We start from the raw sequence: 15,103 nt of genomic DNA, 5'->3' as shown, positions 1-15,103 counted from the left end.
TCGGGGAGCACTTACGTTTATTCACGATAAAACCGAACTCCAGACAAACGGGGGGAACGGGGGCAACCCGCAGGTATACCCTGCGGTGGCCTGCCTGCGGTGCGTGAAAACGCAAAGCGCAGCACAGGTCACGACCCACTGCGCCGCGCAGTACGCGCAGTACGCGCAGCACAGCGTCGGAGATACCATCTCCTACACTCCCACACTTAAGAAGGCTTCCTGCGAGGAGCCCTGCGTGTGCTCTTTATTTGGGGCTCCTCGAGGTGTTTACCGTATTTACTCAGCTCCTCGGGTGCATGGGACAAGTCCTCCAGTGTTTGCCATGTGTTGCCCGAGTGTGGGTAACCAACCCACTTGACATAAAACCGAAGTGACCCATCAGCCACTTTCTTGTGCCTCACGATCCTTTCGACTTCATATTCTTGAGTATAGTATTGTCCGAGGTCGTCTTCCAGTGGTGCGTCGTCCGGGACACCTTCGTCGGCGTCGGGGAACTGTGCTGGACTGCGGGTCGTGTGGCGACGCAGCTTGGACACATGGAAGACAGGATGGAGCTTGCTTCCAGGTGGCAAGTCCAACAGGTAGTTGAGGGGACTGGGTCGGGCCGCTATCTTGAACGGTCCTCGGTACTTGGGCAACAACTTCTTTGACTGGGCTTCGGGGACCTTGATGTTGTCGGCGTCCAGGTAGACAAGGTCTCCAACTTCAAAGGAGACATCCTGGTGTCGGCGGTCGTAGTACTTCGCCATCACTTGTTGCGCATCCGTGAGCGCGTCGGCGATCATCTTGTGTCGGACTTGATGATCTTTGACAAAGGCACTTGGTTTGGGAGGCAATCCAGCCGTGGACTCGGTCAGTGTCAAGGAGGTGGGAACATCAGGCTGGAATCCGTAGAGCGCCTCAAAGGGGCTCAAGCCAGTTGTGCTCGACTTGGCGGTGTTGTATGCAAACTCTGCATGACTCAGCTGTATGTCCCAGTCGTCTTGGCTGGTCGAGGCGTATGTCCTCAGGTATTGCTCGAGGGTGCGGATCGTCCGCTCGGACTGTCCATCCGTTTGTTGGTGGTGCGAGGTTGACATGTTCAGCTTGGTGCCGAGATGGTCGAACAGACTTGTCCAAAACAAGGAGGTGAATCGGGGGTCTCGATCACTGACGATGGACTTTGGGAGGCCGTGGTGCTTGAACACATGCTTGAAGAACAGCAGTGCAAGGTCAGGCGCGGAGCATGTCGTCTGGCACGGCACAAAGTGTGCCATCTTGCTGAACCTGTCGACAAAGACAGCGATTGCATCGTGGTCCAACTTGGTCGTCGGTAGATGCGTGATGAGATCCATGGACATGCTGGTCCAGGGGCGGTCGGGAACAGGCAGGGGTTGCAGCAATCCTTGCTCTCGGGTCGTGCGTGACTTGACCATCTTGCAGGTATGGCAGGACTCGATGTACTTCTCGACGGTGCGCTTCATTCCAGGCCAGTATGCGACTTTGGCCAGTCGGTCGTATGTCTTCTCGACTCCAAAGTGTCCAGCGAGGGGCGAGTCGTGGACCTCTTGGAGCAACTTGGTCTTCAACGACGGAATGTCCGGCACACAGACACGGCTGTCCTTCTTCAGGAGGAGCAGGCCATCACGCACTGTGTACTCGGATGATTCGTCGTCCTTGGGGAGCTTAGACACCTTTCGGAACAGTTCTCCGAACTGTTTGTCGTTGGCGATGTTGTCTCGGACAACATCCAGCATCGTGTTGTCGACACTGACAGTCGACTCGTACAGTGACGCCAATTGGTAGTCGGGGCGTCGGGACAGTGCGTCAGGCACCACATTGAGTTTGCCTTTCTGGTATACAACCTCGTAGTTGTACTCGGCGAGGAACTCCATCCATCGCGCTTGGCGTCGGCTCAGGTTCTTCTTGGTGTCGAGGTAACGCAGTGACTGGTGGTCCGTCACAATCTTGAAGGGCTTGGCGGTACCGTGGAGGTACACTCGGAACTTCTGCAGCGCGTAGATGATCGCAAGCTGCTCCTTCTCGTGCACGGGATAGTTGATCTCGTGTTGGGACAGTTTGCGCGACTCGAAGGCAACGGGCCTTCCCTCCTGCATCAAAACAGCTCCCACCGCAAAGTCGGAGGCGTCGGTGTGCACGGAGACATCCGTGTTCGGGTCGAACACAGCGAGGACAGGAGCGTTCGTCAAGGCGTGCTTGAGGGTCTCGAACGCTTGGCGTTGTGGGTGGTCCCACACGAAGGGGCACTCTTTGCGGAGTAGGTCTGTGAGTGGACCGGCAGTGCGCGCCAGATCGGGGATGAATCGGCGGTAGTAGTTGACGAGACCGAGAAACGACTGCACGTCAGAGACGCATGCGAGCGGCGGCCACTCGACCACAGACTTGACCTTGGCGGGGTCGACTTCGATTCCTCTTCCTGAGACAACGTGTCCCAGGAACGGGACTTGATTCTTGAAGAACTCACACTTGGACAGTTTGGCATACAACTTGTGCTCGCGTAGCTTGGCCAGCACGCGGGCGACATGACCTTCATGGGTCGCTTCATCCTTGCTGTACACAAGGATATCATCCAGGTACACGATGACAGAGTTGTCGAGCTCTTGGCGGAACACATCGTTCATCAGCTGCATGAACGTGGCAGGTGCGTTCGTCAATCCGAACGGCAGCACTAGGAACTCGTACAGTCCGTAGCGAGTCCTGAAGGCGGTCTTGTGGACATCATCCTCGTGGATGCGGATCTGATGGTAGCCTGAGCGGAGGTCTATCTTGCTAAAGACCTTTGCTCCACTCAGACGATCCATCAACTCGTCGATCCTGGGCAACGGGTAGGTGTTCTTGATGGTCTGTTTGTTTAGTGCGCGATAGTCGACGCACATCCTGAGATCACCTTCTTTCTTCTTGACAAAGAGCACTGGTGCACCATACGGTGACTGGCTCGGGCGGATGAACCCATGGGCGAGGAGGTCATCCAACTGGCGCTTGAGTTCGTCCATCTCCGTCAGCGACAGTTGGTACGTCGGTCTTGACGGAGGCGACGAGCCTGGTTCGATGTCGATGCGATGATCGACGGTGCGTTGGGGTGGCAGGCATTGTGGCAACTGGTCGGGGAATACGTCCTTGTACTCGTCGAGCAGCTTGGTCACCACAGGCGGGGGACCGGGACCGGCTTGGTCGGTGTCGTCGACCTCACGCACGACACAGAGGAACGACGTGTCCTTCTTGATCAGCCTCTTGAATTGCATGGCTGAGAGGAGAGGTGGCATGTTGGGTGAGGCCATGCCCTGCAGGACAATGTCAGGGCCAACACGGACAGTGCGGCCTTTCCAGTCGACGACTGGAGTCGGCTCGGCACGAGCAAGCCAGCTCATGCCGAGGATGGCATCGAACTTGGTGTCGATCACTTGGAACAACAGGACAGGATGGTACTTGGGATGGAGGGCCACTCGCAGGACCACTTGGTGTGTGCACTGCTGCACACGATCGTCTGCAAGCGCCACACTCATCGGCGACTTCTTCTTGGTTGCATGTATGTTGAGCTCCTGGAGCAAGCGTCTGCTGACAAAGTTGCAGCTTGCTCCAGAGTCCACCATCATTCGGACGGTGTGACCTTGGACGGTGGCAGGGAGGTACAGCAGGGACTCTTCATGGTCCTCCTGCACAGCCTCCTGCACCATGACTTGACTTGGGGGAACGGGCGACACTTGGTCTTGGTTGGCTTCATCACGGCCACTCGGACATTTTGGATAGGGTTCGGCCATTGCGGGGGCCTGCGGCGTCAGCACGCCATTGCACACGACGTCCACGGCTTGCGGACACATGTCGGAAGCATCCGACACACACGACTTGACAGGGGTGAGGGCACAGGCGGTCCTGTCCCTCAAGGGTTCTTGATTTTCTTTTTTGTTTTGGTTTTCAATTTTGGTTTTCTCTTCACGTTCGTGGAGAGGCAGGCGGCTTGCGCCACCATGCACCTCTCGCACGACGCACAACACTTGGTTTGTTTCTCCTTCGGGGGAGGGGGCGAGGTGAACTTCCTCTGGAGACGCGTGGACTGCATTGAGCAATCCACGGCGTTGGTCTCCTACTAGGGCTCCAGAGCCACCTAGTAGGGTCGGCCGTTTCCCGACTTCATGGGGCACTCCTTGGCCTGGTGTCCCGGTCGGTGACAGAAGAAGCAGGAACCATGGCGGAGGTCCTCCTGCTTCTGTCTGTCCTTGGGGGAGACAGTGGCAGCTTGCTGGAACCGGGAGCGGGGAGGGCCACGAGCCTCCATGGCGTTGACGTCAACGTCCATGGGCTCAGGCATGGGTCTTGCGGGCGGGGCCGGGCGAGGCGGACGGGCTGGGACGTGATGAGACCGATGGCCGCCTGCCAGCTGCGGGTAGAACTGGCGGCCATGGTACTGGACGTTGTCGAGGTTCTCGGCAACGTCCATCATCACGTCCAGGGACTTGCGGGCATCAGGGTTGCTGGCGATGTACTCTCTGATCTTGGGCTTGAGGCCCTTCTGGAAGAGGTACATCGCATCAGCAGAGCCCAGCTCCTCAATCTGGGAGGAGAGGTCTTCAAACTCCTCGATGTAGCGGGTCACAGAACCACGCTGCACGAGAGAGTATAGCTTGTCACGGGCAATGAGTTCAGCATTGGGGCTGCCGAAGCGGCGACGGAGGCGGTCCTTGAAGTCGTCAAACACACCTTCGCTCTGCTCGTCGAACCCTTGGCGGCGGTACCAACGGTACGCCTGGTCCTTTAAGCAGAGCTTGGCGGCGACGATGTGGTGGGTGGGGGCGACTTGGGCAGCATCGAGGTAGTCCTCGAGTTGCTGCAGCCAGTCCTCCACCGAGGAGGAGCGGCTCTTCCCAGTAAACACTGGGGCACGGAAGGTCTTGAGGAAGGCTTCCGGAAGTGGGCGGGGGTTGCTCATGGCAGGGGCAGGCTCCAGGGACAGAGAGGAGAGTCGGTCGGCAAGAGAGGCGGGATCCAGCTTGAGGATCTAGAAAGAGGACAAACAGGACGAAAACAAGACGAGGATTTCCGATGCTACCATGTAACGTCCACTACTGGGACGTTGGGGCAAGACGGGGAGGGAGGGGGTACAAGACAAGACAGGACGGGGCAGAACAGGGCGGTGCTAGGCTACTCTAGCGGACGGGTGAGCTCGGGGAGCACTTACGTTTATTCACGATAAAACCGAACTCCAGACAAACGGGGGGAACGGGGGCAACCCGCAGGTATACCCTGCGGTGGCCTGCCTGCGGTGCGTGAAAACGCAAAGCGCAGCACAGGTCACGACCCACTGCGCCGCGCAGTACGCGCAGTACGCGCAGCACAGCGTCGGAGATACCATCTCCTACACGCACTGCCGGTCCACTCACAGACCTACTCCGCAAAGAGTGCCCCTTCGTGTGGGACCACCCACAACGCCAAGCGTTCGAGACCCTCAAGCACGCCTTGACGAACGCTCCTGTCCTCGCTGTGTTCGACCCGAACACGGATGTCTCCGTGCACACCGACGCCTCCGACTTTGCGGTGGGAGCTGTTTTGATGCAGGAGGGAAGGCCCGTTGCCTTCGAGTCGCGCAAACTGTCCCAACACGAGATCAACTATCCCGTGCACGAGAAGGAGCAGCTTGCGATCATCTACGCGCTGCAGAAGTTCCGAGTGTACCTCCACGGTACCGCCAAGCCCTTCAAGATTGTGACGGACCACCAGTCACTGCGTTACCTCGACACCAAGAAGAACCTGAGCCGACGCCAAGCGCGATGGATGGAGTTCCTCGCCGAGTACAACTACGAGGTTGTATACCAGAAAGGCAAACTCAATGTGGTGCCTGACGCACTGTCCCGACGCCCCGACTACCAATTGGCGTCACTGTACGAGTCGACTGTCAGTGTCGACAACACGATGCTGGATGTTGTCCGAGACAACATCGCCAACGACAAACAGTTCGGAGAACTGTTCCGAAAGGTGTCTAAGCTCCCCAAGGACGACGAATCATCCGAGTACACAGTGCGTGATGGCCTGCTCCTCCTGAAGAAGGACAGCCGTGTCTGTGTGCCGGACATTCCGTCGTTGAAGACCAAGTTGCTCCAAGAGGTCCACGACTCGCCCCTCGCTGGACACTTTGGAGTCGAGAAGACATACGACCGACTGGCCAAAGTCGCATACTGGCCTGGAATGAAGCGCACCGTCGAGAAGTACATCGAGTCCTGCCATACCTGCAAGATGGTCAAGTCACGCACGACCCGAGAGCAAGGATTGCTGCAACCCCTGCCTGTTCCCGACCGCCCCTGGACCAGCATGTCCATGGATCTCATCACGCATCTACCGACGACCAAGTTGGACCACGATGCAATCGCTGTCTTTGTCGACAGGTTCAGCAAGATGGCACACTTTGTGCCGTGCCAGACGACATGCTCCGCGCCTGACCTTGCACTGCTGTTCTTCAAGCATGTGTTCAAGCACCACGGCCTCCCAAAGTCCATCGTCAGTGATCGAGACCCCCGATTCACCTCCTTGTTTTGGACAAGTCTGTTCGACCATCTCGGCACCAAGCTGAACATGTCAACCTCGCACCACCAACAAACGGATGGACAGTCCGAGCGGACGATCCGCACCCTCGAGCAATACCTGAGGACATACGCCTCGACCAGCCAAGACGACTGGGACATACAGCTGAGTCATGCAGAGTTTGCATACAACACCGCCAAGTCGAGCACAACTGGCTTGAGCCCCTTTGAGGCGCTCTACGGATTCCAGCCTGATGTTCCCACCTCCTTGACACTGACCGAGTCCACGGCTGGATTGCCTCCCAAACCAAGTGCCTTTGTCAAAGATCATCAAGTCCGACACAAGATGATCGCCGACGCGCTCACGGATGCGCAACAAGTGATGGCGAAGTACTACGACCGCCGACACCAGGATGTCTCCTTTGAAGTTGGAGACCTTGTCTACCTGGACGCCGACAACATCAAGGTCCCCGAAGCCCAGTCAAAGAAGTTGTTGCCCAAGTACCGAGGACCGTTCAAGATAGCGGCCCGACCCAGTCCCCTCAACTACCTGTTGGACTTGCCACCTGGAAGCAAGCTCCATCCTGTCTTCCATGTGTCCAAGCTGCGTCGCCACACGACCCGCAGTCCAGCACAGTTCCCCGACGCCGACGAAGGTGTCCCGGACGACGCACCACTGGAAGACGACCTCGGACAATACTATACTCAAGAATATGAAGTCGAAAGGATCGTGAGGCACAAGAAAGTGGCTGATGGGTCACTTCGGTTTTATGTCAAGTGGGTTGGTTACCCACACTCGGGCAACACATGGCAAACACTGGAGGACTTGTCCCATGCACCCGAGGAGCTGAGTAAATACGGTAAACACCTCGAGGAGCCCCAAATAAAGAGCACACGCAGGGCTCCTCGCAGGAAGCCTTCTTAAGTGTGGGAGTGTAGGAGATGGTATCTCCGACGCTGTGCTGCGCGTACTGCGCGTACTGCGCGGCGCAGTGGGTCGTGACCTGTGCTGCGCTTTGCGTTTTCACGCACCGCAGGCAGGCCACCGCAGGGTATACCTGCGGGTTGCCCCCGTTCCCCCCGTTTGTCTGGAGTTCGGTTTTATCGTGAATAAACGTAAGTGCTCCCCGAGCTCACCCGTCCGCTAGAGTAGCCTAGCACCGCCCTGTTCTGCCCCGTCCTGTCTTGTCTTGTACCCCCTCCCTCCCCGTCTTGCCCCAACGTCCCAGTAGTGGACGTTACAGGTCGGCAACGGTGAAGGCGGCACCGGGACGTCTGACCCATTGGTGATCAGCGTAGTCCCATTGGGCAATGTGGTAATGCTCGTTGAAGCTGGTGTCGGACTCCTTGCGCTGCTTCCAGGAATGCAGCATACGCAGACCCGAACGATAGACGCTCGAGTCAAAGAAGGTGTCGGGGACAGAGGAAGGAGCACCAGCCTTGAGGCGATCGATCACGTGCTTGGCATTGTCGGGAGTGATCTGCAGATTGGGCCAATGGAAATGGCAGCCCGCGATCTTCGAGCCATCGTGGGTGGTGCGCATGGTGACGATGGGGGCGTCGTTGATGGTGCTGCTGACATGGTCATACATGGCCTTGTAGAGACCATGGGCACCATCGGCATGCTGGGATGCAAGCTGGCTGCCATCGAGATCCATGAAGAAATTGAAGAGAGCGTCGGTGCGCTCGATCATGGAGACACGGTAGCCCTGCAAGTACTTGGCGAGGTACTGGCGATGGAAACGGTCGAGACCGGCCTCGGGAATGTGGTGGGTCAGCCTGCCAGGAATGAAGGGAGCCCCATGGGTCTGGGGGAGCTCGCTGTTGCTGCGTTTGTACTCGGGAAAGTTGAAGGTGTCGCCGGGACGGGCGAACTCGACAAACTCGAGGCCGTTGCGCTCCTCGATCGAGTGGACGACCCACGGGCGATCGGGGAACTCGCCATCGAGATCGGCCTGAAGCGGGACACACACGCGGACGACAAAGTGATCGGAGAGGCGCTGAGCGAACTTGGCCAGATCAGTGGTGCTCACACAGGCAGAGCGAACGATCACAAGACCGGAGACATCGAGATGCTCGACTTGGTGGAACGGAAAGAGCTGCTGGACCGCATCGACACCGGCGGAATCGAAGGTCTGGAAGACGGGACGAACGGTCTGGCTGAGAGGGGCTGGCATTGGTTCGGGTGCACTGCGGGATGCGAGGGCAAGGGAATGCCTGAGGGAACTGGGGATGCGCAAGACTTTTGTGTGGCCCCGGACAGCGCAGTAGTGGAGTACCCGCCAAAACGTCCCTGAACGACAGGGACTTGGTTCCCTGGTGTGGCGGAGCAGCGCTGCAATCGCACCATGCCCGAGGCTGTGTGTGGCAGTGTATGTGGCCCGGGTGTAGAATGTGAGTCGCTCGTGTTGAGCATCAGTGTGAGTGGACATGCCTGCGATTTCGCAGTAACGGTTTTGAAACCATGGAGATCATCCCCCCCGTCCTGGTCGCCAAACACCACCATGACCCATGTCCATTGTCGACGAGTGGCGCAGCGCGAATGTATTCATGACTGTGTCGACAAACAAAACAATACACCATTCATTCAGCCACGCTCAGTCTTGACCTTGGTACCCTTGGAGGCCTTGGGTGCGGGAGTGAAGGAGTGACGCTCTCTGGGGGAGCGTTCACTCATGACGCCAGCAATGATCTTTGGGGTGCAGAGAAGCCAGTTGAGAACATTGACGCGATTGAGAGCGAGAAAGACAGGACTGGGTGCTGCGGGTCCGAGGCTCACCTTGCTGACGGCATCCGTATCGATGGCCTCGCCTCTGTCCGAGACAGACATGAGTGCACTCACGATCCTGGCGAGTTCCTCGGCCTTCTTGGCATCGGCGGCCTTCTGCTCGGGGGAGACAAAAGCAGGTTCGTCGTGATCCTCGGCATCCCAAAAGGCCTCGGGGGCGCGGGTAGTGCGCTTCATATGGGTGCGACGAGGAGTCGATGGACCGGGCTCGTTGTCCGAGTCGGAGTCGTAATACACAGGCTTTCGATCCACCTGCATCACCTCCAGATAGGAGCGCGTGGGATACCGGTCGTGCCACTCACAAACATTGCGACCATGAAGCGACTTGCACGAACAGCGGATCTTCAAGTCGGACTTCTTGGTCATGTGGGTGCAGCGACCCACATAGTCCGCTTCGGGGAAGCGGCGGTGATGGAAGCACCCGTCAAAGCCCTCCATGCAGGACTTGGAGCACTGCAGAGTGTAACCCGACATGCCGGTGGCATAGGGGCATCGATGGTTGTAGCCTGGTTTGGTGCAATGGACATTGCACTTGAGGCCGGTCTGGACAGCGCGGCCGGGGCAGCGAGTGCCATCTTCGAGGACTTCGGCGCAACGAAGGGAGCGCAGAGGGACAGCGGAAGAGGCGGAAGGAGTAGACATGTCTGTGTTTGAATGGAAAGTGGGTGTGTCAGTGACTGGGATCATGTCAGCATCCTACAGTGTGCGTGGGAGAGCACGAACCTGGAGTAAGTCGTAGAGCGTAGTCGCTTGTAGTGAAGTAGGTCGTAGTCGAGTAGAGACTGGTGAGGATGAAAACTTCGATGCGGGAGACAGCGGCCTATTTATCATCGGCCAGCCAGATACCCTCCGTGCGCCTCGGAGTATGTGGTCTCCACCCAAATCAAATCACATCAAGGAGAAAAAACCCAACGGCAAGGAAAAAAAGCAAGTACCCTCTCGAGTGGTGCATTGGACGACAAGCCAGGGACACTCGAAGGAGCCGCATGCATCATGCGGACTACCCCAAACGGCATGGGATGTGTTTGTCGTCGCCAGAGAACAAGATCCGCAGAAAATCATGCTGCGCCGCATCCTCCCGAGTGGTGTGATGGGAGACAAGAACGGGACACTCGAAGGAGCCGCATGCATCATGAGGGCTGCCCCAAACGGATCGGATGAAGGTATTTGTCACTGAGGATGGCAAACCCTATCTTTTTTTTGCACCATATGATTCTCTCTGGGGCGTCCATCAAGGAGAAAGCCTCGCTATCGATTTTGAAACAAACCCCAGCCAATCGACATGTCCCATGCGCACGCAGGCAGCGGACGCACCCCCCGATGATAAAAGGACACCCGTTCCCTCCGTCTCCGACGCAACCGCACCTCACCGCACCCACCCTCTCCAGTGCTTTCCTACGACTTACACACTACACTCTACTATATACATTCTACATTCACTATGAAGCGCACCAATGCATCTCTCGTCGAGTCTACCACGTCCCCGTCCAAGCGCCAATGTGTCCGCGAGCACGATGATGCTCCAGCTGAACCAGCTGCCCCGCCCTCTCCGGTTTTGTACCCCACGGTCAAGCCCGTCTCGGATCATGTCACCCAGGTCGCCACCATCCGCCGAGTCAATCCTATGACCCAAGCTGAAATCGTCGTGGCCAATGAAGCCTTCCTCTGGCTCCTGGACATCCCCACCATACTCCGCCTCAAGCAAACCTGCAAGACCTTTGAAGCCCTCATCCGCGGCTCCAAGTTGGTTCAATACCGCCTTTGGATCGGCTTCACCGGGTTGGAAATCTACCACAGCCACGAAGACTACCTCGTCAACAAGAATGGCTGTTTCGATGTCCAAACGACGATTTTGGACGAGGAAGTACGACGTCTCTACCAGATCTATCCGTCTCCGTCCCCGAGCTGTTTCGACGACCGATGGCTCTTGAAGATCATGGACGCACCCGAAGACACCACAACATACACAAAGGCCGAGCAAGCAACCGCCGCGACCGTTTTTGCTCGCCTGATGATGACCCGAGTCATCAATTCTAACGGTACGATCAAGCTGACTCAATCCAAAATCAAGACATACTTCGAAGCCGTCGAAAAGGCCGCCAAGCTCGGGGACGTTGTCGCGATCTACCTCTTGGGCATTGGGCATTTGAATCGGATTTGTGACATGTCGATTCACCCAAGCGATGACACTCCAGTGCGCCCACTCCTCAAGATTGCCAGTGTCGCCGGATACCCATTCGCCACCGCTCTCCTTGCCACAATCTACAAGTCGTTTGATTGTGACAGGACGCAAATGAAGTTTTGGAGGCTGCTCTTCAACGCCCAAACGACTCAGCATCCCGCCCATTGGGCATCCGTTTGCAAGTTTCATTCGAAACACGTCACCAACCCCCCATTTCCCATCTCCATCCCCGAAGACGTCGTGGACCTGCTCGCGCGCAAGAGCGATGCCTTGGCGGATCACCCTCAATTCAAGCCTCTTAGTGCCAAGGAAAGCAGGGATGTCTTCAAAAATGCCCGGTGCCATGATTTTTTCGAAGATGAAATTGAGTGGCGCGACGACATTGACTCTGAAGACGAACTTGTGGACGACATCAGCACCGCTTCGGATGCCGAGGATGATGTTGTTGTTGTCCCAGCCGCTGTCTTTGTTCCCCCCGAGCTCAATGGTGTGACGTTTGACTTGACTTCTGACTCTGACGACGACTTCACTGAATAAAGAAATGCATTGATCCATGTACACGCTCTGTTCGCTGCATGTGTGTTTGGCTGCGATGCTTCGAAGGGTGAATGACAGGTCGAATCCTTGTGCGTCTCCACGTGATCAGGCTGGATCCGAATCGAGCCATGATTCAGACGGTTCGCGCGGATTCGAACCTGAGGCACAGGGCATCGCCACACACGCAAAAAATCAGGGCCAGAGATCAAGCACCCAAGTCAACGCGATCGACTGAAAATGCCACCAAAGACGTCCTATTACTTTGACTATGAGAGTGATGATGTCGTGTAGGAGATGGTATCTCCGACGCTGTGCTGCGCGTACTGCGCGTACTGCGCGGCGCAGTGGGTCGTGACCTGTGCTGCGCTTTGCGTTTTCACGCACCGCAGGCTGTAACGTCCACTACTGGGACGTTGGGGCAAGACGGGGAGGGAGGGGGTACAAGACAAGACAGGACGGGGCAGAACAGGGCGGTGCTAGGCTACTCTAGCGGACGGGTGAGCTCGGGGAGCACTTACGTTTATTCACGATAAAACCGAACTCCAGACAAACGGGGGGAACGGGGGCAACCCGCAGGTATACCCTGCGGTGGCCTGCCTGCGGTGCGTGAAAACGCAAAGCGCAGCACAGGTCACGACCCACTGCGCCGCGCAGTACGCGCAGTACGCGCAGCACAGCGTCGGAGATACCATCTCCTACACTCCCACACTTAAGAAGGCTTCCTGCGAGGAGCCCTGCGTGTGCTCTTTATTTGGGGCTCCTCGAGGTGTTTACCGTATTTACTCAGCTCCTCGGGTGCATGGGACAAGTCCTCCAGTGTTTGCCATGTGTTGCCCGAGTGTGGGTAACCAACCCACTTGACATAAAACCGAAGTGACCCATCAGCCACTTTCTTGTGCCTCACGATCCTTTCGACTTCATATTCTTGAGTATAGTATTGTCCGAGGTCGTCTTCCAGTGGTGCGTCGTCCGGGACACCTTCGTCGGCGTCGGGGAACTGTGCTGGACTGCGGGTCGTGTGGCGACGCAGCTTGGACACATGGAAGACAGGATGGAGCTTGCTTCCAGGTGGCAAGTCCAACAGGTAGTTGAGGGGACTGGGTCGGGCCGCTATCTTGAACGGTCCTCGGTACTTGGGCAACAACTTCTTTGACTGGGCTTCGGGGACCTTGATGTTGTCGGCGTCCAGGTAGACAAGGTCTCCAACTTCAAAGGAGACATCCTGGTGTCGGCGGTCGTAGTACTTCGCCATCACTTGTTGCGCATCCGTGAGCGCGTCGGCGATCATCTTGTGTCGGACTTGATGATCTTTGACAAAGGCACTTGGTTTGGGAGGCAATCCAGCCGTGGACTCGGTCAGTGTCAAGGAGGTGGGAACATCAGGCTGGAATCCGTAGAGCGCCTCAAAGGGGCTCAAGCCAGTTGTGCTCGACTTGGCGGTGTTGTATGCAAACTCTGCATGACTCAGCTGTATGTCCCAGTCGTCTTGGCTGGTCGAGGCGTATGTCCTCAGGTATTGCTCGAGGGTGCGGATCGTCCGCTCGGACTGTCCATCCGTTTGTTGGTGGTGCGAGGTTGACATGTTCAGCTTGGTGCCGAGATGGTCGAACAGACTTGTCCAAAACAAGGAGGTGAATCGGGGGTCTCGATCACTGACGATGGACTTTGGGAGGCCGTGGTGCTTGAACACATGCTTGAAGAACAGCAGTGCAAGGTCAGGCGCGGAGCATGTCGTCTGGCACGGCACAAAGTGTGCCATCTTGCTGAACCTGTCGACAAAGACAGCGATTGCATCGTGGTCCAACTTGGTCGTCGGTAGATGCGTGATGAGATCCATGGACATGCTGGTCCAGGGGCGGTCGGGAACAGGCAGGGGTTGCAGCAATCCTTGCTCTCGGGTCGTGCGTGACTTGACCATCTTGCAGGTATGGCAGGACTCGATGTACTTCTCGACGGTGCGCTTCATTCCAGGCCAGTATGCGACTTTGGCCAGTCGGTCGTATGTCTTCTCGACTCCAAAGTGTCCAGCGAGGGGCGAGTCGTGGACCTCTTGGAGCAACTTGGTCTTCAACGACGGAATGTCCGGCACACAGACACGGCTGTCCTTCTTCAGGAGGAGCAGGCCATCACGCACTGTGTACTCGGATGATTCGTCGTCCTTGGGGAGCTTAGACACCTTTCGGAACAGTTCTCCGAACTGTTTGTCGTTGGCGATGTTGTCTCGGACAACATCCAGCATCGTGTTGTCGACACTGACAGTCGACTCGTACAGTGACGCCAATTGGTAGTCGGGGCGTCGGGACAGTGCGTCAGGCACCACATTGAGTTTGCCTTTCTGGTATACAACCTCGTAGTTGTACTCGGCGAGGAACTCCATCCATCGCGCTTGGCGTCGGCTCAGGTTCTTCTTGGTGTCGAGGTAACGCAGTGACTGGTGGTCCGTCACAATCTTGAAGGGCTTGGCGGTACCGTGGAGGTACACTCGGAACTTCTGCAGCGCGTAGATGATCGCAAGCTGCTCCTTCTCGTGCACGGGATAGTTGATCTCGTGTTGGGACAGTTTGCGCGACTCGAAGGCAACGGGCCTTCCCTCCTGCATCAAAACAGCTCCCACCGCAAAGTCGGAGGCGTCGGTGTGCACGGAGACATCCGTGTTCGGGTCGAACACAGCGAGGACAGGAGCGTTCGTCAAGGCGTGCTTGAGGGTCTCGAACGCTTGGCGTTGTGGGTGGTCCCACACGAAGGGGCACTCTTTGCGGAGTAGGTCTGTGAGTGGACCGGCAGTGCGCGCCAGATCGGGGATGAATCGGCGGTAGTAGTTGACGAGACCGAGAAACGACTGCACGTCAGAGACGCATGCGAGCGGCGGCCACTCGACCACAGACTTGACCTTGGCGGGGTCGACTTCGATTCCTCTTCCTGAGACAACGTGTCCCAGGAACGGGACTTGATTCTTGAAGAACTCACACTTGGACAGTTTGGCATACAACTTGTGCTCGCGTAGCTTGGCCAGCACGCGGGCGACATGACCTTCATGGGTCGCTTCATCCTTGCTGTACACAAGGATATCATCCAGGTACACGATGA

At 57.1% G+C, this 15,103-nt stretch overlaps 3 protein-coding genes across 3 annotated transcripts; all 3 read right to left on the bottom strand.

The window, feature by feature from the left end:
• Window positions 1-7,747: 7,747 nt before the first annotated feature.
• Window positions 7,748-8,686, bottom strand: BJ171DRAFT_603268 (uncharacterized protein; the record flags this gene model as incomplete). The annotated part of the gene is made up of 1 exon (XM_053115168.1): window positions 7,748-8,686. One exon carries the CDS (start codon window positions 8,684-8,686, stop codon window positions 7,748-7,750), a length of 939 nt encoding a protein of 312 aa, XP_052962466.1.
• Window positions 8,687-9,027: 341 nt separating this feature from the next.
• BJ171DRAFT_254234 (uncharacterized protein) lies at window positions 9,028-10,214 on the bottom strand. Its single transcript, XM_053106707.1, has 3 exons — window positions 10,021-10,214; window positions 9,289-9,941; window positions 9,028-9,201 (listed from the first exon to the last, which is right to left on the bottom strand). The coding sequence occupies exons 2-3, from the start codon at window positions 9,937-9,939 to the stop codon at window positions 9,097-9,099; spliced, it is 756 nt and encodes a 251-aa protein (XP_052962465.1). The 5' UTR covers window positions 9,940-9,941; window positions 10,021-10,214; the 3' UTR covers window positions 9,028-9,096.
• A 4-nt stretch (window positions 10,215-10,218) lies between these two features.
• BJ171DRAFT_526144 (uncharacterized protein) lies at window positions 10,219-11,965 on the bottom strand. The gene is made up of 3 exons (XM_053112668.1): window positions 10,745-11,965; window positions 10,439-10,460; window positions 10,219-10,299 (listed from the first exon to the last, which is right to left on the bottom strand). Exons 1-3 carry the CDS (start codon window positions 11,822-11,824, stop codon window positions 10,289-10,291), a joined length of 1,113 nt encoding a protein of 370 aa, XP_052962464.1. The 5' UTR covers window positions 11,825-11,965; the 3' UTR covers window positions 10,219-10,288.
• Window positions 11,966-15,103: the final 3,138 nt, after the last annotated feature.

Source organism: Polychytrium aggregatum (assembly GCF_025602895.1).
Source record: "Polychytrium aggregatum strain JEL109 chromosome Unknown BJ171scaffold_59, whole genome shotgun sequence".
Taxonomy (NCBI): domain Eukaryota; kingdom Fungi; phylum Chytridiomycota; class Chytridiomycetes; order Polychytriales; genus Polychytrium; species Polychytrium aggregatum.
Note: the sequence above shows the minus strand (reverse complement) of the source record. Positions and strands in the feature narration are given on the sequence as shown.

What these genes read in the sequence shown, in the direction of transcription:
- BJ171DRAFT_526144 (XM_053112668.1), bottom strand. Translation starts at nt 11,824, where the DNA reads ATGGCACCGGGCATTTTTGAAGACATCCCTGCTTTCCTTGGCACTAAG. An exon ending in ACGAGAGATGCATTGGTGCG is followed by an intron (nt 10,461 to 10,744) that starts CTTCATAGTGAA and finishes AGTGACAAATAC; the next exon opens with CTTCATCCGATCCGTTTGGG.
- BJ171DRAFT_254234 (XM_053106707.1), bottom strand. Translation starts at nt 9,939, where the DNA reads ATGTCTACTCCTTCCGCCTCTTCCGCTGTCCCTCTGCGCTCCCTTCGT. An exon ending in ATACGGATGCCGTCAGCAAG is followed by an intron (nt 9,202 to 9,288) that starts GTGAGCCTCGGA and finishes TGCACCCCAAAG; the next exon opens with ATCATTGCTGGCGTCATGAG.